The sequence below is a fragment of the Labrus bergylta genome, chromosome 6 (assembly GCF_963930695.1).
Source record: "Labrus bergylta chromosome 6, fLabBer1.1, whole genome shotgun sequence".
Taxonomy (NCBI): domain Eukaryota; kingdom Metazoa; phylum Chordata; class Actinopteri; order Labriformes; family Labridae; genus Labrus; species Labrus bergylta.
Window position 1 is genome coordinate 20171739 of NC_089200.1, and position 23605 is coordinate 20195343.

Sequence of the window (23605 nt, forward strand, 5' to 3'; positions counted from 1 at the left end):
CAAGACATGTAACTGAGATTAGAACAGTATTTAATGAACTCTAGAAAAAGAGGGGTATTTATTTGATGTCACAAGCCTTAAAAATGAGGTTTCGGGAGGCCCTCGTTCTGGAAACAACAACAACAAAAACAACATTATGCAACACATCTGAGTTTAGACCCTGAAGTGATCACTTAACTATCACAAAAGGTCTTTTAAAATACTGGCTTATCCAGCCTTGATCTTCCCTATGACTAATTTCTTGCAAAGGCCCAAGCTGACCTCATGGACAAACTGTTGCAGCAGTCTCTACTGTCTATTGTATGCTGACCTTTAGTGAAGCCTGCTGACAACAGGTCGGATTACGGCTAAGAAGAGAGGGACATCATTCTTCTAATGGGCCTTCAGCTTCATTGAGGCTCACTACTCATCCTCCTCCTCTCCTTCATTCACTCAAACAGCCACAGTCTCTTCTATTCACTGAGGTTCCATTTAATATAGACGAAACCTAAGCCAGCCATGGTAGAGCCGTGTTGGGTGACCAGGGTGATCTGTGGGTGGGTGTTTGTGTCTGTTTGGTTCAGTATGAGTCTTGATCTGCCCGAATATAGATTCACATCCCTCAGCTCCAATGTAGGTAAAACAAAATCAGGAGGAAACTAACAATTTCAATAAGTTGGTTAAGTTGATTTTTGCTACATATAGAACTGGATGGACATATGAGTACTTAGAATTATAATGATGGTTCAACAATACCTCAAAGAGATAACATAGCTTAAAATGTTACCCTTCAAACAGAATAGGTCATGTTATCATCAATGCATATTTCTTAAGTCAATAAGACAAAGATGCTCACAAGGACAATTAACTAAATGAATACTGTTTAAATCCAGAACTATTGGGTTTCATCATAAGATGTAAGATTAAATAAAACTGAACAAGACCAAGAATATTTCTACTTTTTAGGTTAGGCAGTTTTTTACACTCAGTGGTACAAAGACATTTTGAATGTGTAATCAATTAAACAGAGTTAATTCTAAGATATCTCTGGATCATTGTATAGCGTAGTGTAAGTGAAACTGAGATGTAATCAGGAGAAGGGCATGTCATCAAGACTGACTTCTTGACTAGACATGAAAAGGAATATGAATTTGATTCCTCAACACTCACATAATCTGTCTAGACTTCAGCATTCAACCATGGAAAACGTCTCAAAGAGTTTGCATTTTACAGTGTTGTACAGCGGAAACATATTATTCTAAAGTGATGCCAATCAAATGTTACGGATGGAAAGGAGAGCCACAGCGAGGGTGGGAAAGTTTAATAAAAATCTCAGTGCAGAGGAAACATCCACACTGTCGTACCAGCCATGACAGACATGGCCCATGCTGGCTGCTGAAATACGGCGCCAGGCGTTTTGAGTTTGGAAAACAAACATGGCTATTATTGATGTGCCAAATGTGTGTATTTATGTATTGGAGAATAATCACTCTTTCATTGCTTTCTTTTCTGCAATACAAATTTGAGGCTAAATTATAGTTACGGGTCCGTGGAGGAAACCGTGTTAATCGTGTAGAGCATATTATTACTCTGACGGCTGAGAGGGAGGCTTTCCTGCCTTCTGGAAAACCAATAGGCACTGCTACCTCAAGGCATGGACATTACCCAGAACCTTGTATGAAAAATTTCATGCCACAGTGAGATGTTTAAACATCGCCAATAATGGAAAAATGGGTTAAAACGACTTTTTTGTGTGATTTTATGGGCTGTCAAAAGCCTTCTATTGATAGGATGTTGAGGAGATGCATTGTTGTGCGGTTAAATTCTAGCTCTGTGGTCTTTTTTTGGTAAAAAGGAAAAGGGGTGACGGCGCAGACACATATGAAGTTGTTGGTGATCTAACTAGATTCCCGAAAATAAGCGTAAAAAAAGTATAACGGAAAAAAAACAAAAATAACCCAAGAAAGCAATCATGTGAGTAGGTTTCCTGTGTGCTCCATGAGAAGCTGCCTTAAATATTAACAGTTTACAAAGCTATGCACATGCACGCTACATTTAAGTGGGTGTAAACAGAGTTGAGGTGGCTGAGGCTGGTGACACAGGATTGATTTACCTTTGATATATCTATGAAAACAGTTTAGACAGCGCTAATCACATTAATTGCTTTAAACATGTTTAGTTTTCCTTCGTCTAAGGTAAACCAGCAGATCACCACAAGAGGTGGAGTGACACTTGCAATGTGGAGTGGATTTGAGTTCCTTTTGACACCGTCTCACTCTTGAGTTGGAGTGGGGGGGCTTCAGTAGCTCAGTAAACATATTAGATGACAGCCAGCTTTGGATACGGCTGAACAGGGCTAGAGCTGCTTGAGAGGCTGGAGGGGCAGCTGATCACAACAGACAGATTATGGGCCCAGCATGCAGGCGAGTGGTGGAGTGAGCCTGAGGCCTTCATGGGAAATGACTCCTGACTGGCAGGGAAAAGGCCAAACAGTGTTGGGGCTAAAAGGCAGCAGTGTATGGCGCTCCTCACATGCAGCGGCTCATTAGCAACCTGCAGGAGTTGAGAAAGATGGAAACAAACCTGCCGTTATAGAGTGTTGTTGGGTGAAAAAATGGCTGCTGACAGGACAGACATCTGATAAAAAGCTTGAAAAAGCTGCATATGAAGAGAAATACAGATTTGAGAGAATCTGAGATGATTGTGCTTCATCACCTACAGGGGTCTTTAACCACCAAGATTATGATCAAATGTCTTCTTTCCTAATGGTTAAGCTTTTCTAGTGCTTCTGCAAAGCTGCAACATCTGGTGTAGATACAATTCTATGCAGAAATGCAAAAAAAAAGTCCATTACCGCAGGTGTCCACAAGAGGCTGGCAAAAAAAGAAAAGAAAAAGAGAATCCCTATTATAGCCCATACCTTTTTTAAAAGGGAAACAAGCATGTTAACAGCGCGGTAGAAAAAAAATATTTTTTGTCCCTTTATGTCTTTTTGGCACAAAGTGTATGAGGGTTGAATGCTTTACAACTCATCTGTTATTATCATACTGAGGCTAAGAGTTATGCATAATTAAGCATAATAAGGATCAATGCTGATTTGACTGACAGGTGGGCACGTTGGAGTTGTTCGACAGAAGGCTAGGTCTCACTTTAGGGAAACTGTTGATTTTAAACTATTGTGTTTGTTCATGTTTTTGCATCGCTTGGGATATGCTAGCTAGGTGATGAGCTAGATAGGTTTGTTTCATCAACCAGGATATCCATTTGACCTACCTTGACTCCTCCTCTTTTCCTACTTCTTGATAAACTGCAAGTTAGTTGGAGTAAGTTTTTTTTTTTTAAAGCGCAACCACCATTGTTGGGCTTCATAAAGCCTCTTCAGAAACCACTGGGTGATGTCACTGAGACTACATCTATATTTTTTTAAGGTTTATTTTGGGGCTTTTATGCTTTTATTGTAGAGACAGGACAGTGGATAGTGTTGGAAATCAGGGAGAGAGTGTGGGTAATGCCATGCTGTAAGGGAGCCACTGCTCAGATTCTGCTACAGCCTCTGCCAATGGGACCTGCAAAATAACCACTAGGCAACCAGCACCCCTACATCTATGTTTTATACAGTCTATGAGTTCTATCCAAGCAGGGTATTCTCCTTCAGCAATAATTTTCTAGCCGTAGGCAGTAATTGAGGATCAGGCCTCTGACTAATAACAAGGAAATGGGAGTCAAATGTTTGATTGCTTATAAGCATGAAATTCACTATTACTCATGTTCAGAGAGGGCCCCCCATAAGAGGAAAAGGTTCGCAGAGACAAACAGCCTCCACAGGTTTCTCCACTGTAAGTACTTTTACCAAATACATCCAGGCTTCTGTACAGCCGAGCCTTACAGACGTGATGAAGGGCTTTGGTGGCAAAAGAAAAGCACTGCCAAATAAAACATGTTACAAAGTGCCAATGCTCACAAGCAGTCTGTATAAGTTTATGAGTATGAAAAAGGGAGTTTGAAGGGAATGATTTGGTTTATCACAAGGTGTCTTTCTCTGCTCTGACCAACGAGGAAAACCACCAACACTTCAGGATCTGTTCGGAGGGGAGGCTGCGGAGCAGAGTGCCCCGGCTGCGGATGGGAGGAACATGTGCATTTAATCTGCCTGCTTCCAAATGCCCTGTGGCAACCACAGCAAAGAGCAGAGAAACGTAAATGGATGAAATTATATCCATATGATTCAACGAGACAGCTAAGGAGAGGCAGGTTTCACATGCACTTGGTCAGGATACAAAATTAAACACAGGTTGGCTAAAACATTCCCATTACATAGTTTACATATATCATTTCCACTGTGAAGCAGGACCCTTTTAGCAGCCAGCCTCATCTTTTACAAATAGGGCTTTAATTAGAATCCAAGAGGGATGTTTAAAAAACAAATCCAGAAATACAGAGTCATAAATTTACACATATTGGCTTTGTTTTTCACTGGATCATCTTTTTATAAACTTCTATTTTTTGCTGAAGTATTAGAAAGCTTTGATTTATGATTGGTGACTTATGAGTACACACAGCAAATGACTAAAAGCGAGGGAGTGTTGTCCAGATGGGAATGAACAAGCAGGCAGAGCAAGAGCTCAGCCGATAAATTGGTGGGAGGAAGTAGTCATGTAAATGACTAAAGAAATTGTTCTTAACAGCCATTTTGCACTTATGCCTGAATAGTTTGGGGGCCAGATTAATAACTATGTGGATGGCACAACAGGAAGCATTCCTATGATGACTTAATGAGGCTGCTCACATAATGAGCCGGCCCAGCTGTTGGGTTCCTGTTGTAGACCGTTTGTTGGAGATTGAGGAGGAAGTGTTGTGATGGATCTGAACCCCTGCTCCTGCGGTGGAGGCCTGGCACAGGGTGAGCCTGGCTGAACAACAAAATAGTGAGGCTTCATGGAAGCACTTAACCTGCTGTGATTCAGAGGCCTTCTTTCAGACGTTGACCAGCTCTGCGGCCCTGCATCAGATTAGAAAGCTAAGATGTGATTTCCTCTTAAACCGGGCAGCCTGGGGTTTACCGGTTCACCAGGTTGAGGGGAAAAGGAAAACAGGGTCACATTCTCAAATAGATGAGGTGGGCTGACAGGGAATAGGATATGTCTTGTATGTTATCATGTAGCGTTAGCAGAGAATAAACCGACTTCCAGCTTGATTCCTCTGTTGCCACAGTATATTACATTTTCCTTCTGGGCAAGGGCTCAGGGTGTGAAGAAATCATTTTTACAAAGACGTATTTTTCAATATGAACATGGTTCAGCTGTACAGATCGGTTTCAAACAGACTCGTATTATGATCACTACACTGACGTCATAGATGTGTCTGTGCACGCTGTAGGTCGCCATACATCAATTTCCAGTATGGCTGTATTTAAACTCGACAGAACTAAGGTGTTTTTCTCTATTTGGGCCATTCTATGCAAGTAAAATATTTTGAGGGTTCTTCAGCTACATTATTACCTTATTCCAGATGTATGCATCGTTTTCACCGACTGTATATTAAGGCTTGACGTAAAGAACCCTGCTGCTATTGTTATACATTACAGTGCAGCCAAGCATAAACAATTGAGGTTTACTCTTTCATTAAAATGACCCTTCTTTATATGCATGAATGAATAATGCAATTTGGAAAACAGGCTTTTTGTTTAGCTTTTTGTTTTTATATTGTGAGAAGTTGTCTTGAACTTAATACATAGACATAACAAAGAAAAAACAAGGTTTTGTTTCTCTTGAATCTTGTCTATGTGGGGAAAAAACATTAAAAACATCTTTATTTTTGCTAGTGTGTTAAAAAAAATTACACAACTTAAAAACATCTCTTTGACTCATTCAAGTCATATTATTTCCTTGAGCCCAGACAATGATAAATTATGACAAATTCACTACCGTTATATTATTATAGGAAAAATATTATTTTTTTTACCCTTCTCAACTCAACATTTTGCTGTTGTATGTACTATGTGATTCTGATGATATTGTATTTAAATTAAAGAGAGTTATGAGAATGTTAGGAAGTGGGCTTGAAAAGGAAGGCGAGTATTTAAGTCCATCAGTCAAATCTGCATCACAATTAAAGTGTTTCTCATCTGTAGGGGGCTTATTGTAAAGAGCAAGTAATCAACACTTGAGTTAAGACGTTACTGATTGGTAAATATTTATTGTGCAGTTGAATACTGGATAAATAGACGTTTGGTATGAGAGGAATTTAGGGAGTTCACTTTCGCAAAGAGACAAATGATCCTGTGAGCTCTAATTTAGTGAAAGGCTTGTAAAAGAGCAGTGACAGAGTGACAGAGTGTTTATTCTCACAATCAATCCTAACGGTTTAAAATGGCTAATTAGAGTGCAATACAGAGCTCCCAGTGCCACAGCCATTAGTAACCATCAAGCCATTAATTATAAACTCATTCAAGAAATACGAACCCTCCATGAAAAAAGCGGACTGACGGTTACGCAATGAAAATCCTAAACATGATCTGTGTTCCGAGCCGGCGCCGAGACTGATGTTACTGGCAGTGAATGTGGGATCCAGTTTGACAGGCTCATGAGCGTATGCGTCCTCTGACACCCCAGCTTCAATCTGTCCAGCACCTTTCACTCACACCTGCCTCCATTCTCACTCTCTCTCTTCTCTGTCTTCTCTCTTTTATACCCTTCTGCCAATGAGCTCCTCTCGCTGCAGCACAACAAAGGACTATAACAAAGATACCAGTGCTAATGGTGGATGATAGACACCAATTCAGCTCCGACAGTTATGACAAGACGTTATATTTTATGGATCCTGACCTTTTGTTTGATCATAAACGAATATTACAATACCCAATTTGAGGATTGACTGGTGGTTTGAAGTATTTTTATTGGAACATCATTATCATCCATTATTGTTTCCTTCCTCAGACTCTGTACTATTCTGGCCATCAGTTCTCAGTCCCAAGAAAGGAAAAAAATCTGAGCCCTTCTGCTTTAACCAACAGCTTTTTTTTTTTTTTTTTTTTACTTCTATTGTCATTTCCTTGGATAAGAATTGAGTAAACAGAAATAAAATCTGTTACTTGATTGCACAAAATACAAAATGACTTGTGGTTGTATTTCATTTTGGGCCTATAGAGGATGGTGGTAATGGAGAAATTGGCATCTTTCCGCATAAACACAAGTCTGGAAATATGCCCTTGATTCTGACAAAAAGTCCTGAGATTTACTATTCATGCTTTAGAAAGACAAAATATCCACTGTTGAAATACAGCATCATTCCAGTAGCTGGGTTTCAAACAGTATCAAAATGTTGTTTTTCTGGAGAGATTTTTCCTGCAGTCAGAGATTATTTCATGCTCATGTTCTAACACGACACCATTTTATTTTCATTTCAATGCAATAATTTGTGATTTCAGGTCATAGGGCGGATCTGATTTTTGAATCTTTCCTACTTGCTTTTAATTTGTGCATGACAGCTTGATGTTACGAACACTACAGTCGTAGGCAGAGTGTTCTAGAGACAAGGAAGGCAAAGGAATAAAGACCAACCATTCAATGCCCACATAAGGCAATAGTTGACACAGCTGTCTAAAGGCTCACACATACTGTAGCATACACTGGGCGACTCTATAACTCTGACCTGACAACAAATAAACACTGCAGAAGCACAGCAAGAAGCCAAGCCAAATACCTTTATGCCAGAAGCAATGTAGAGTCCAGACAGAAAACATGCCAGCGAAATTAAACAATAGGTCAACGTGGCATTATGATCAACACCAACCCAAGGACTCAAGCAGGGCAGAGGGGAAAACTGTGCGTTTATGAAACCTGACCACAAAGACTTCTGGGTAAAAAAAAGCAGCTGCCCGAGAAATGTGGTGCAACCGAAATGCCATGGTGCCCCTAGACTTGTTCACTCCTTGGCATGCCAAGGTTGTGTTCTCTTCTACTCTCTGCGGGTTTCAGAGTCCAGTTTCCAGTTCTGTGGATACGGCTGGTTGCAATATATCAGACCGCGAGAGACATTCAGTGTGTCACGTCCAATAACGGCTCAGGCGTTCTCAGCCAGCACATCACCATTTATTCACATTTCAATAAATCAATTCACCACATTCCAGTTTAGAGTTCTCCATTCATATTCAGTAATCCAGTCCTCACCAGTGTGTCTGTGGCCACTGTCCTTTAGGAAAACACATTTATTTCAGTACAAATCAACTCTCCATTCCTGAGCAAAATGCCAAGTTCCATTATTCACTGATACTTTTAATTGAATGTTTTCATATTTATGGAATATTTCCTTCAGTTTCTAAATAGACAGCTTTTTATGTAGCTGTAAAATGATTCCGAGCCGGGTACTCACTGGCTTCAAACAATTTGCCAGTTTGGTCGCAGGCACATTATAGTAACACCATTAGCCTTGAATTCAGTTTGTACTTCCTGGCTTTACTTTAAATCATGCGCAACCGTTCCTTCATTTTTTAGCCTGATGCACTTCAATATTAAATTGCCACATTAATGGTTGTGATGTATTTTTTTGTTTTGCTCCAAGAAAAAAGATTCAGTTCCATCCACGTAGCAGCTGCAGTACGAAAGATCTGCGTTATGAGAAGCTGAAGAACGGAGGAAAAACAAAGGGATATGCTCTGACTTAAAGGCTTCTTGCGTCCACTGTATTTCTGCCCAAATAACTAAACCAATCTGGTTCTAAATCCTGCAAAAACCCTTTAACATCGATGTTAAACTAATCTAAAGCTGAACAGAGAGAATGTGAAACAGATGTTTATAAAAGTGAACAGAAAGTGAGAGCTGCTTCTTTCTGGAGACAGTTAGAGATCATTGGGGTGTAAAACTCTACAGGGGAGAGGTAAATCCCAGCTGAAATATCAGCGTCACACAATCATAAAATAGAGTACTAACACATTGAATCATTGTGTATTGTGTCCTTATATGTCCCAGTGCATACGATTTTTGGTTCTCTCTCTCTCTCCCTCCGTCAGTTCCACCCTCTCTCTCTCTTCTTATCAATCATTACATTAGATGTGGTCTCAGAAAATGCTCACTGTTTTGATAGATTCAATACCACAACCCAAGCCTCAATATTCTACTTGGATCTTTCTTTTTTGGATCTCTCTTCACCCTCTAACTCTCTGGTGGGTATTTAAAAACACACACTGAACATCCTGACAGTATAAACACACAAACATCTCGGCTTGGAAACCTCAACCAATTGAAACAAACACTGAAGTTGTGTGCGCAACAGCTTTGCTAACGCTTCAAAAATGCTCTGCATTCAGTGCATACCAAATCACTTGTCATGCATAATGTCTTGTGATGAATTCTGGGCAAAAAACAGGAGGTTTTTTTTCAGGATGACATCAGTGGAGCTGAATCGCCTGTCTGGCTCCGTTTCTTCCAACCTTCACTCTGTTTCTTAAACATACAAATTAAAGCCGGCACAGTAACCACAGAACACCGCAGTGCATAATTTAAACTTGACACCCTAAATGTAAACATGTCTTTCGCTACATAATTTATCCATACTTCTCTTAGTGTTTGTTTTGCACGGTAGCTACTCAGTTTCTCATATATATTAGCTGCGGGTCTAGCCATGTCTGCTGTGTGGGTCTGCCTGGGTGGAGGGATACTGTCGTCCTGGGGCTGTGGTGTGGCCCTGAGGCAGAAGTGGTCCCAGTGTGTATAAATGTCCTTCTTGTTTGCTTTGTGGTTGGTGTTGTGAAGGCGGTTGGTGGTAAATGTTGACTTGGTTGTATGCAGTGCCCTCTACCACCCTGACGAGTCAGCAAAATACAAAAGACAAACATCTCTTAGAGCTCTACCTTTGTCCAACGCACAAACACAGCACATACACAACAAACAAAACTGTTTGGTTTGTGTGTTTGCAGAGCAGTTGCTGTGGCACAAGTTATGCCCGGGCTCTAAACGAGGCCAGGGTGTGAACATGAGGAGTGGGAGAGGACGCAGCCTCAGATGAGAAAGGAGCAGTTATGTGCTTGTCCTGTAAAAAGCCACAAACAAGAAGTTATATGCACCTCCTCAATACACATGATCCATAACAGAGCACAGCAAAATACAACTGTTGAGCTCTAACAACCAGGAGGACATTTTTAAGAGTCTTCAAGAGAGTCCAGAAAATGTCCATGACTTCAAAAGCAGTCAATTCACTCTCCCGGTGTTGCAAGAATCAGGTTTGCAGACCTGAATGAGATGAAGACCCTGAAAACACACTCACGCTTCATCCACCCGATGTATTAGTAAACTGATCTGGCTCAGTAGAGAGGTTAAACTGATTACGTTTTTTGGATGGGAAACAATTATGACACAATCTCTGTGCAATGTATAACCAGCCGCAGCCCTGGGTCTTCAGGTTTCTGATGCTGGAGCGTGATAAAATGTCGAGGAAATTGGGAAACTCAAAATATTGCATTCCAGGCAAATGCAATTAGACTCTATCACATGTAGTAAACCCTGCATGCTTTGATACCTGGTGATGAGGTTGAAAGAAAGGAAGCTGTAGCGGTTTGACCTTTGAAGCTCGAGTCCAGCAGCCTATCATATGTATGTATAGTATTTTCAAGATTTTGTTCCACTGCTCTTGTTGTGCATTTTATACCAATAGTAATTGTGAGCTGTTTTCTTCAGAAGCGAGAGGAGCAGAGAAAAAAATGCAGATATCTAATTTGCGTTTCTTCTGCTTCCAAACATGGTTGAGCATATGTGAATAAATGTTTGGTGGCTTGTTTTAGCTAAATTTAATATACTTGAAGCTAATTTGCTAACCCATTTACCTATTGGATTGAGGCCTGAGTATAATAGGTTACACAGGTATTGTGTAAAACATGAAGAACAGCAGATAGGTATAAAATCTGTAAATTAAAGTTAATATGCACTCTTTTGTTTTTATTTGATGCACTTCATATTGTTTTTGCAATTCTGAACAATTTCATCATACACTAAAGTAGGCCTGACTTAAAGTGTGGACAAGGTTATGAATCTATGAAATAAAATTAAAAACAGGAACCCCTTACATTCAATGTATGTTTAAAAGTATAATGTTTGAAAATATGATTCATAGTCTTTACAATAAATTAATCAATTACATTTTTAATCTGTAGAAACCCTTCAGGTTTTTCTTTGAACTTTTTTCCACATTTTCCTTTTAGTTAAGTATTAAACAGGATCCAACATCGATAAATAAATAAATATTACCTATAGCTAAAATAGTCTATATATTTTGTGAACAAGACATGTAATAGATCATACCTGAATTTAGTATTTATAATTTCTTTAGTTATCAGGATTTTACTTTAGAAAGTTGGAGAAAGCTAGTGTTTAAGTTTATCTTGGTTGAAATATGAATTATATGGTTTGTTGAATTTTACGTTAATTATATTTTTGAAATATCAAATCTCTGTAGATTTTTTTATAATAAAAAATGTCATATTAAAACTTAATATTGACAAGAATATTGGAATTTCTAAAAGACAAACAGACTGACTTTGTCCTGGTTTTGTGTGTATTTAGTTCTGGTAAGTGTTGAGTGAATCAAAGCCATCCTACATTCCATGATAGATAGTGGCAGAGTGAGGGAGGTGGGGGTGATTTTGGACACTATTGGACTACATTGCAGCAAAAGATTTGACTGGAAAAACGTTTTTTTTTTTTCGGGGCTGACAAGAAGTTGGCCTGGTCCACTCAAACAAGCAGGATCCATTTATTCAAAGCATTCATTCAGTCCCAGAGCCCTCAGCCAGCAGTTTCATCATACCGACATCACATGTGGACAGTGTTGTGTTACTATTAGCATGACGGCCGGACTGCCAAGGGAAAACAACAGAATTTAAAGATAGGCAGAGGATTATGGGCTTTTAAAAAGGTATTACCTAACTACCTGATGAACTCATTTGGCTGAGGAACGACTGACAACATTTATTCTGAGAACTATTTATTGAATAGCAGATGCACAGGACCTTCAAATAAGGTTGCTGTAAATTGTTTTCCCCAGGTTTTTATCCAGGCCTGATAAGGTCTGTGCATTTGTCCTGACTTAACAGGCTCTCTGAGCTCTGTTTCTGAAGCTTGGCAGTTACTCCTGCCAAGTTAAATCAATACTCTTTCTCGACTATTGACCCTGATAACTCTAAATGAGCCATGCACAGACCTCTCCTTTCCTAGTGCAACAAAGTGAATATGTATGTACGCATCCTGATACTAGTTACTCAGGTCGGTCTGCATGATGTAACAGCATGCTGATTTTCTTTTTTTTTTTAAGATTTATCTTTAATTTCCATTTCTCAGTACATGAAAAGCCAACATCTTTACAACCTAGCATCTCCTTCTAAGTGCTCTCACTGCTCTGTAGCATCTGTTAAAAGAAAACAAGACATACATCAGGTACCGCTGTTTTTCTGGCCCCGGTGGTTCAGGAGCTGGATTCGGGGGATTCTGGCCTTTAAATTGTCCAGACAGGCCTGAGTGTTAGAGGCTCAAACGGGTACAAACACATTAATATCAACGTCACTCGCCGCCCGCACCCTGTGCCCAGACGACTCCAGTTTCAGGCAGCATTCAGAGAGAAAGTCTGGTCATGTGCTGAACCTCAGTTTTAATTAGCTAATGGAACTCCCTGTTTCATCTCCTGTGTCCGAGCTGATTGCTCACAAAAGACTCCTTTTACCCCTGGAAACAGGCGCCATCTTGGCAACCGCCAGCAATCTTCTTCTTAACATCTGCAACCGAGGGATTTTGCCTCTCTTCTCCAAAAATCAGTGAGGTCGATCTAAATGCACGTATATGTTTGCAGGTCTCACACAAGTGGGGGGAAAAACATTCCATGATCTACACTTTTCTTTCACCCAGCAGGCCTCAACATCCAACTTTCCCTCAACAAGTGGTTTTCCTGAGTGGGTCGGTGAGTCTGAGTGTGTGTGCATGTTTTAATGATTGTCTGTGTGTGTGTGTGCACGTGTGTTGGATTTGATCCCATTAAGCATCTTCCTCCAACACCTTCAATCTACTTACAACAATACGTTTTGTGACTGGGTTGCAGAGCGAAGACTGTGGCTTCCAGCACTCCCAAACAACTGAATCATGCTTCATGCCTTTGACCACAACCCTCTATTCCAGAACAACATAGGATTTGCTTTTGTTTTCAATAGTAGAGGACAAAACCAATAAAGCTATGCCAACAAACCATATAAAGCAGACAGAGCTGCACTCCTGCCTCAAGTCACTCCACTCCATGTAACTGTTGTGTCCTCTGCACACACAGTGCCTGCAGTTATAGGATCTTTTCTGACCCTCATAGCTCACAGTCCTGTTTTCAGACGCTTCAAATCCACCGGGCCGGCCTCTGACAATGCAGAACAATATCAAAGTCTGGGACCATGTCAGGGCTACTTCTGCTGGATATATTTTTAATATTTATGCAGACACAGGGAAAAAAAATGTAATAAACTAAAACAACAAGTGAATTAGGCATGAAACACAACAGGATATTGCAGGGAGATTATGTTGTTTCCTCTTGGCCCATGCCCTTCAGTGTTCGCCTGCCCTACACAACAGCCCAGGGCCGCCTTTAATTGGCGGGGAGAGGGAACCAAACCCAAAGGTAACTGAACTTTTTTAAGAGCCACAAACTTAGCCATCTACATATGGAAGGAACTGAAATGTTTTCAAATGCGAAATTTCTTCAAATATTATCCAGGTACAGACTGTGACAAGTCCATGCAGGGGTTCGGGGGTACGACTAGTGTGTTGTGATAATGACTTTTTCCTGCCAAGACGCAGCATGAAGCTAATGCTGTGCAGCTGTGTGAAGAGAACGAGATACAGTTTCTACTGTATGTAGAGAGAGGAGGAGAGGGAGAGGGAGAGAGGAGAGAGAAGTGTTATGTTTGGATGTGAGGAGGCCCCCGTTTCATGAGCGCCCGCTTGAATCTGCCGAAAGATAATAAAACGATTTGCTCCGTTTTTTGGTCCAAAAAACAGAATGTCTCATCTGCCTCCTCTATACAAATTGTTCAGATTCTTGAATGCCTTTGTCTATTGCCCTGAACACAGAAGGAATCTGTGCCAAAAAGCACACAAGCTCAGACAAACTAGAACTGAGGCTTGACACACTGAAAAACATGAAAAATGTTCCCCTTTATACAACAACGCACACAGAGACTTTGGGTTTCCAACAAAGTACTTCCTTAAATCGCTATAGATTATACGAAAAACACAAACACAGCTACAAATACTCCCAGAGAGCATGTTTATTTTCTCTGGCTCTCCAAGTTTATCTGCTAGAGTCCCACATCAACACACATTCAATCCCTGCTGATTACATTTGTTGATTCAAGATTGGAAACATTTCACTTTTCTGTTTATGTTCTGTTGGAAAAGCAGGAGTGTTACGTACGGTACACAGAATCAATATTTCCTATTGTGAAAGTCAATGAGAACAATGTGTCGTTTTAACATGGATGTGAATAAGCGGGTTCACGTGTGTGTGCTTGGAGTCAAGGTGATGAGGAGGTTAGGTTGTGTAGCTGTAGTTTCTCAGTGCCTCATGTCCGCAGACAGAGTCCAGCAGCTCGTCCACACTGGGCTGAATTGTTCCAGTGCTCACATATGGTAAACATCTCAAACAACACACATAAACACACACACACGCACACACCTCACAGTGACATATTCATGCATACACCTACACTGCATACACATTCAAACATTTACTGTTTGCCGCGCGTTTCCCAAATGTGACTTCAGACCTCGCTGCAATAAAGGCAGAGAGAGCGTCGAAGAGCAACAAGAAGAACTTCTTAACAAGAACGAGCCGATAGAAAAGACTAAATAAAACACGCTCCTTAAGCAGAATTAACAGTTAGGGAATTTGAAATTCAGATAATTATTTCCAAACTTTCACGTTGTTAAAAGCCACCGAAACAGAAAGTTACGCAAAGCAGCAGCCACAGTTGAGTTTTTCAGTCTTTGAGCTCACTAATAAGTACCAGAATCAGTCAGAATAAACATGAATTTCTAATCCAACTCCACAGAAAACTGCCTTTAAAAACAACTTTCTATTAACAGACCCTCATCTCAGCGAATTCTACAAGCCACTGTTATTTAGAAAAACAAACAAGACCTGGTATTATTTTCTTTTCAGAGTAAAAAAAAAAAATAGGCCTTGAGATAAAACAGGTGCTGGGGCAATATTGCAGACTCAGTGCTTTGATAATTAGGACTTGGATGGCTTCCTGAACTTGAAGAGGACTACTTCTGACAGGGGCTTTAGGTGAAGCCGTGAATTGAGCAAGACGAGCGCATATTACTGACGATCCCTGTGTGGATCAGCTTCTTCAGACTACTGCATTTCTCCCCGTGTTTGGCTTGAATATGAAGCACTTAATACTTGTGGGACAGCCAAACATTTAAAGCCTCCGTTGAAAAGGATCGAATGTAGGCATTGTTTGGTTTTGTTAACCATATGTGTTGGCTTTTCATCATCTGAATCCCTTCTCAAAAAAACAGAGTGCTTGTGAAAATAAACATAGCTTCGCCCTACACAAATTGTGGACTAATTGTGTATTTGGACTAAATCCCTCTTAGAGTTGGAGGGCTTTTTCCATGCACTAACAGACGCGGGGGAGTGACAGCTTGACATTGATTAGTGTGTTGACTTGTGGAATTGGAAACTTACCTGTAAAATAAACAACCACAAATCTATCTGTACTGACAGCGAAATGCTGATCTTGCCACATCTTCAGGGAACATAATAAATATATCTTTTTTTTTTTTTTTCACATTTCCACTTAAAAAATACAGAACTAACAATCATAACAGTTTCCTAACTGAAACAAAATAGGAGTTTGTGTTGAGAAGTAATCAGAAATGAAGCAAGCCGAGTTTTTTTTCATGAGGAAAAGTCATCATGGGGGACTGCATTAATCTGAACAATATGTGCTTTAGTTTAAATCTAAAAAATAACAGATGGATGCAATTATTGGACAAACTAAGCTCATATCAAAAGATGGAAGAAATGGAACTTAATCCTTTCAATAAGAAGCAAAAATAAGTCTGAACAAGACAGCCTTCTTTGAGGGGATTTATAACACTACTGGATGTATGCATTGTGAACACTATTAACCTGTTGTCTGTGTAGGTGTTTGTTCCATAATGTTACAGGATTCTGATGACTTACCATACACTTGTTAGGTTTCTCTCCAGAGTGGACTCTCATGTGAATAAGCAGCTTGTAGCGGGCGTTGAAGGGCTTGTAACGGCGAATGCAGCCGGCCCAGAAACAGGTGAAGTCCTCACCTTTGCGCTGGTCAATGTGGACCTTCTCAATGTGCCTCACCAGCTCCTCCTGCTGCTCATACGCAGCACTGCAGTCAATCCAGCGACACACTTGCCTATCAGCCAATGCTCCTCCTCCAAGTTCATCCCGCCCTTGGGCTGAGTGAGAGCCAGGGGGGCATCCGGTGGTTGGTTTGAGTCCCAAAGTAGAGGCTGGTGCTGTTTGCTGGCTCTGGGGGTGCATCAGCCCCCCAGGACTGGGCCCCACGTATTGGTGCAAGTGGTAGGGAGGAGGCATAGTAGGGCGAGAGGGTTGGTGAGGGTGACGAAGGTGCCCACTGCGGCCACTCAGAGGTTGGTGATGATGATAGTGGTGCTGAAAGAGCTCGTCTTCACTGGGAGAAAAATCATCCAGGGGCTCCTGCTTCATCGCAGCCCCGGATCTTTGGCCTCCATCCAGAAGAGCGCCAGATTCTGGCCCTGAATGCAGCATCCCAGACATCAGAGCCCGACTCATCAGTAGCCCTAACTGGTCCTGCCCCCCTCCTCCTCCTCCAACAACTCCCCCAGCTGTTCCTCCAGTCCCCCGCCCCTGTAGCATGGAGCCCTGTTCCTCACAAAGCCCCTGACCCTGCTCCGGCTCGGCTGACGACACCGACGAGGAGGACGAAGTGGAGGAGGAGGAGAGTGAGTGTAAGCAGGTGACAGGTGAGGACAGCCGACAGCTCTCTTGTACTAAGGCCTGTTGGGGTTTGCCGTGTGGTGGGGGCCTCTGGGGGGCTTCTCGTGAGCAGGAGTTGGAAAGTGGGGATGTCGAAGAGGAGGAGGAAGAGGAGGAAAAGCCGGCACTGCTGGCGTGGGTTGGCGAGAGGTTAGTGCGGACCCCGTTGACGCAGGCAACCATTGACATCTGGGAGGAGGAGCAGATGATGGCGGTGATATTGATCTCTTCAGAAACAGTGCCAGAATTTGATTGCGAACCCGCTGCAGCCCCGTTGGACTGTGAGGCCAGGGACAGGCAGCGTCTCTTCTGACTGCTAGCACTGAGTAGCCGCGCTGAATGACGGGAGCCAGTTGGGGACAAAGCCAGCGGGGAGGAGCCATTTTCATTATTAAAGGCCTGCACTGCGTCCCCTGATGCAGCACTACTTGCACCACTGACTGTGCACACGCCATTACTGTTGCTAACTTGTGGTGCTCCAACTACCTGGTCCCTTGTCACCCCCAAAACTTGGCCCGCCCTACAGTTCTGAAACCCAGCGTGAAGGGTGGCTTGGACCCTGGACTCGGTGTTGGAGATCTTATAGCCCATTGGGTTCTCCTGTTTGATCGGGTAGTGCAGAGAGGAGTGAGCCCCATTGGCACTGCCGCAGCCCAGGCTAGGTGAGGCCCCCGGCAGGGTCCTCTGGAAGGCAGGGGAGGATCTGTAAGGAGAAAAGGACACAGACGGGAATATGAGCGCTATTAGCTTGCAGGCTGATGACAGATTGAGGCTGGTTGATCCTTCCCACCAGCAGCTCTTAGCCTCAGCAGAGCTACATCTCCTGCTAACCATTCTCCTTCAATCTTTCTCTGAGTATTATGAAAAGTCAAGTCAACGTAAATGAGTATTGCTGACCTCTCTTTTTCAGGGTATAAACCAATAATTGTGGAGGCCAAGTTATGGATGCAGGTATAATGTGATGTTGCACACCAACGCCAATGATTCAAAGTGTTTTCATGAATAAATGAAACAGGATCCTGTGGTAGTGAGGGGACATGAATGGGCATTTATGGCTAAGAATAAGGAGGGGGGGTAGGCTGCTGAGACTGAGAGGCCACTGGCTAGTGTGTCCATCTGACAGGCTTTGATGACACAAAGGGGTTAAACCAAACCCTACATTGGGGATAAATAGGGAGTCACCTGTTTTTGGTGACATAATTGCAGCCTATGAAGGGTCACTTTTTACAATACTGTGTATTATGGTGGGAATCTTTGCCCTGCTGAATGGGGAACCCAGGTCAGATTTCTCCATGCGTTGCTGTGATCTCCTACATAATCATTCCTGTCAGTTGGCTCATTATGGATTTTGTCCAAAGCCCCTGAGTGATGTGAGAGAAGAGCTCGCTTTTCTGCGGGCTGTCTCATGAAGGCATCATCTTTGTCCTTTCCCCCCCGAGCACATTGGGGGGAACAGCAGAGCTAACGCTAGCTTGGATTTTAGAGAGCCACGGGCGGACTTTGTCGCTGCTGTTGTTGTTGTTAATAAAGGTTTCACATCCCCTTCGCTTTGTTTTGTCGAGCGCCATTTCCTGTTTGGCTGCAGCAAAAATATTGAAAGACCATATGAGAGGGTTGAATGTCTGTCCAGAAGCTTTTTTTTGGTTGGATGGTTGAAGATAGAGAGAAAGGATGAGGGAAAAGAAGGAGGATAAATCCCATAACACATAAAAGAAAGCTTTCCTGGGGATTCTTTTGACTTACAGTAGTCAAAGTTGCACAACAGAAGAATCGCATTAGCGTAACATAAATGTTATACTTTGGACCCCTTGTCGTTTTTTCATGAGACGCTGTAAAGCTTTCCAGCGACATATGTGTGCATTTGCTTCACAAAAGCAAAAATAATGAGAAACACATTGTACCTGCATATTGTTAGTAATACTATACCCACAGGAAGAATTCAACACTGGAACAGGAACAAAATCATTTTACAGCGGCATGACAATGACAGTTTACCTGGTGTCTTGGTGAGGACCGTCCTGCAGAAGGAGGTCAGGTTCAGGTCTGCCACAGTGGAGGCTCTGGGTGTAAAGCCCCCCTAAATGACCCCCCACCAGCAGTGGCATGCTCTGCCCACATCGCATCAGGGAGCCGTCGGCGTCACCCAGCTCGGCGTCTGCATCCTTCTCTGAGCAGTAGGCACCGTTAACTAAAAAAAAAAAAAAAGAACAGGAGATTAATCATTCAAGAGTTTGAATTACTGGTATGTGATGATATTACCGCATTTTTAGAGCAGAGCAATGACCAAAAGTAACGCTCTAATCAAAAAGATGCTGAGCCAACTGGACCCAGTGATCTACTGCTTTGGAAGAATGATCAGTTTATGGTGAGATCAGTGCCAACAGTGACATAATGAAATCCTATTAGTTTATTAATTATCTCCTGAGGAATAATTGTTGGCTTGCGTCTGGTGATATATGCAGAGCTCTTTGGCAGAGCCCAGCAAGTGACAGTGAGAATAATGCCGGAGAGATTTATTTGCAAATATTATTGCTGGAAAAATTGAGGAATTGTCTTCCAAATGGAGATGCGTCGTCTTTAGAAAAATAAACTCCCCCAAATGAATGTGTACGGAAGATCCAGCCAATAAAAGTGTCACTTTTTTTTCAATTAGGAATTGTAAGTACATACTTTCCATGACCATTACCAACAGTTGATAAAAAGGGTTGCAATAAATGCTTTTGAGAAAATTATTGATTACCTTTCGTTTTAATTAATTAATTAATTAATTAAAACATACATTTGTTTTTTTGGGTGGTGGTTGTAATGGGTGGGGGTGTGGGTGGGGTATTAAAGTGGCTGTACTGTTATCTGAAACAGTTAAGTCTAAAGATATTTTAAAGATGATTTATCTTTTATTCAAAAAGCTTCTCAGGTATTGTCCAATAAAGACCAAATGAAACAGTGTCACTGTGATGAAAGTCTTGTGCAGAAAAATTATATTTCATAATTATTTTTTTTAATTTCCATGAAGAAATGTCATGTAATGTTTTATCAAGTAGATTATGTTTTATTCCAAGGTCTCTATTGTAAACATATTACTATGAAAACATATTGGTTTAAAGTAGTCTTTAATATATTGTGTTTATCTTTTACTTTATTTCACTGCTATCATGTATTCAGCATTTCAAATCTTTTATATTGAATTTTCCCTAAAAGAATGCTTTCTTGCTTTAATGTGCCTCTTCTGTTTGTTATTAATAGTATTGCTCGCCTTAATCACACAGTACTTATTTAATTTAATCATCATGTTCCTCATTCAAACCTGAATATGAAGCTATAAAACAGACGCTTTATGAACATCAACGAAACATCACAAAACAAGAGAAGTGGAGCTGAAAGTGGACAAAGAGAGGGCCTTGCTGTATGAGGAAATCATTGTGAAAGGAAAGTCGATATCCCCACACATTCATGTGTTGGCGGCCACATGTCCCCTGTTCCAACTCTCCTAACTCAATTTCTCGAACTCAATTTTCTCCTAATGATGTTATTGACAATGTTATCACACACCATGAAGTATTGTGAAAAAAGTCCCCTAAACACCCTGTATGTAAAAAGTATAAAAAGGAAGTGGACGCAAATGAAAATGATTAGAACACTATATTGGAGGAATATTGAGCTCCATAAGGATTTAGTGGGCAGATGAAGTAGGTAACAAAGTCAAATGGATATTACATCACGAGTAACAGATGGAGAGAGAGAGTCAACGGAGTGAGCAAAACTTTGGGAATATGGGAAAAAGGTTACATGGACAAACAAAAGACAAGAGAAAACACGGAAACTTTGTGAGCCATGTTATCAACAGTTTAAGTAACATCTTTCGACATATCCCTCCTACAGCTGATGTATCATTGGTCCCCTTTGCATTTGTCTATCCACGGGTCACAGCGAAAACACAAAGACACAGAGAAAAGGCACAGCGAGCAACGCAAACAGTCCAGTATCGCCAGGGGACCAAAGGAATAACACTGGTTTCACTCAAAGCCGTTAACAGAGGGCAAAATGTTTCTGAGCTCTGGTCTGTTTTCAAGCAATACAAATCACTGTGTTTACTAAAAAAAAATGTTGTTTTACTTTATTTTTCACTGCCTGTTGGCTGAGGGAATACAAGTGTGTTTTCTGTGTGAAGGTTTCAAGGCTCGCTGATGTGCCGCCAAGAGTTTCCCTGCCTCAAGTCAGGAGTAATTCAATCAGGATGGCCAGAAGTGACATGACTCAGTCTGTAGATGACGAACATCATCAGTGATCGCTTAATTAGGCCTGGTCTGTCCTTAGGCATGCAAACAACAATGCAAACACTCAAATAAAAATAATGTCATCATAAAACACTGGATGGACTGGTGGGGGGTCAATGAGGCCTTGACTGGATGCACATGCTCTCTGTCACACATGTATGATCGTCACCAGTACATAAAACACAAACAAACAACAAACGCCCAATAAATTTAACACAAATGATGAGACATCACGAATGCTATTTTTCTACAATGCAGAATATTTGCCAGGAAAAATCCACCATGAAAATAAGTAAGACATAGAAGAATGAAGATCAATTAAAAAACAATAATTAGAAGATGATTTTAAACAGACTGATAGTAAAAACAGAAAATGCATACAATTACAGTTGACGGAAACAGCGCTCAGTGCCAGAGTTTGGTTGTCAGAGCACCTAGAGAGGATGTCATTATTTGTTTGGTAGGGTTGTCCAAAATGAATCAGACAAATGTAAATAAATAAACCCTGGCAAATATCTGGTCAGATTCATATTCCTGTTTATTTATTGCATGATTAAATTGTCCCAGATTAAAAACACATTTTGCATGTTTGAAACTATTTCATTGAAGAGAAATTGCACAGATGCTTTTTGTTTACAGTATATACGTTTCCTCTGTAGATATGCAAAAGGGTTTGTAGAAAAACACATTTACACACATTACACAAATACTGAATTGATATACTGATAATCCAGGTAGCATAATGAACACCTTACCTGGTATTATTACTGGTTAGGGCCCCACCGATATGGGATTTTTGGGGCCAATACAAATATCGATATTGGGGAGAAAAAACATTCTGATGCTGATGTATCGGCCGATATCTGTCTAAGCTGAGATAGACCGAAGAAGATATACACACATGGTGTTGATCCCTAAGATGCATTTATCAAACACTTGTTGAGTGATCTATATTGAAGACAGGATGGTCACTCAACTGGGAAGTAACTGCGCATGTACCTGCATCACAACTTGACACTCTGCAGAGCGATAATGCTTGTTGTAATCCAGACAGCTCACTCTACTAGTGGTGAAAGAGAACTGCTAGTGTAATACAATGAAACTAAAATGAAATGCTATTTGACTGCTGACTATATCTAGTAATATTGGCGCATATCTGCAATAAAATTAGCTGATACCGATAGTCACTGGATGCTCTTATCGGCTGGCCGATAAATCGGTCAGGTTCTATTACTGATACTAAGATATTAATAGTTAATAGTAAGTAAATAACTAATATCAAAATACTTTTACTCAAACCTGCAAAAACTGATTTCTTTGCTAATTGGAGGCTGCAGAAACAAGCTGTGAGCTCAACACTGAGGGATGAGAGTAAAACTAAACAGGGAAGTTGTGGCCTTTAAACGCAAGTTTTACACTGTTGAGCTGGAGGAAAGCGAGAGTCAGTCCGGTGATAACGAGCTGTGGGTTTGTCACTATTTGTCACAGACTCCATTCATGTGCTGGTTGTTCGATCCATTGTAAACATAGAAATATCAAACACAATTGTTTTTAGTCAGCTTTAATACAAGCCAGAAACAGGGGGAAAAAGCAAACACTTTTTGACTAAATTAATTACTGATGAATTATTTTTTTATATTATCAAGATTTCCGAAAATCACTCCCCCCCCCCCGTATTTGGAAGTGTTAAACACCTTATTATGTTTATCCTTGAATACAAAGTAATGGATTTAACTCCTCCTGCAAGCATTTGATTCACTTGCCAAGAAGTACGTTTTTTAATTATATTTGAGTGTAAATTGTGTCAGAAGTGTCACCTTGATTGAAGAAACACAGTACGACTTTGTTACTGAAACCATTTCTATGGAGCTATTATTGTGGCAAAACTATTTGAATATGCTAGGCTGCCAGGCGGCATACCGCTTTGCCCGCAATGTACAGGAGACAAAATTTCAAAAACACAAACTAGATAATGGACCCTCCATCGTAGCCTCCTCAGTAAAACTGCACAGCTATCCAGCTCAGTAATGTCCGTCTTGAACTCACTGGGTGCTACCGCAGACTGGCAGCCTAGCCTGTGAGCCTGAGATCAGGTCAACAAACCCGACTACTGTGTTCACAGATCGTCAGACAAACATTTGCAGATATGTGTATCTAATGTATCATACATTTGTGGATCTTGCACGGTAGGAGTGTTGAAAAAGTCACGTGTAAAATGAGAGCCAATGGAGAGGCCCGCCTCAGTTGTAAGCGATCGTTTGTGTATTTTCAGGATTTACAGCTGAAGAAGTTCACTGCCATTCATAAATAAGAAAATA

At 41.1% G+C, this 23605-nt stretch overlaps 1 protein-coding gene across 2 annotated transcripts in view; it reads right to left on the minus strand.

The window, feature by feature from the left end:
* The window catches only part of LOC109996100 (zinc finger protein GLIS1), a 73765-nt gene that overhangs the window by 24382 nt on the left and 25778 nt on the right, over positions 1-23605 (minus strand). For both annotated transcript variants that reach the window (XM_065955950.1, XM_020650054.3), the window contains exons 3-4: positions 19009-19201; positions 16195-17716 (exon numbers count right to left, since the gene is read on the minus strand). In XM_065955950.1, the coding sequence (XP_065812022.1) occupies positions 16195-17716; positions 19009-19201 (1715 nt within the window). The remainder of the gene's footprint in view (positions 1-16194; positions 17717-19008; positions 19202-23605) is intronic.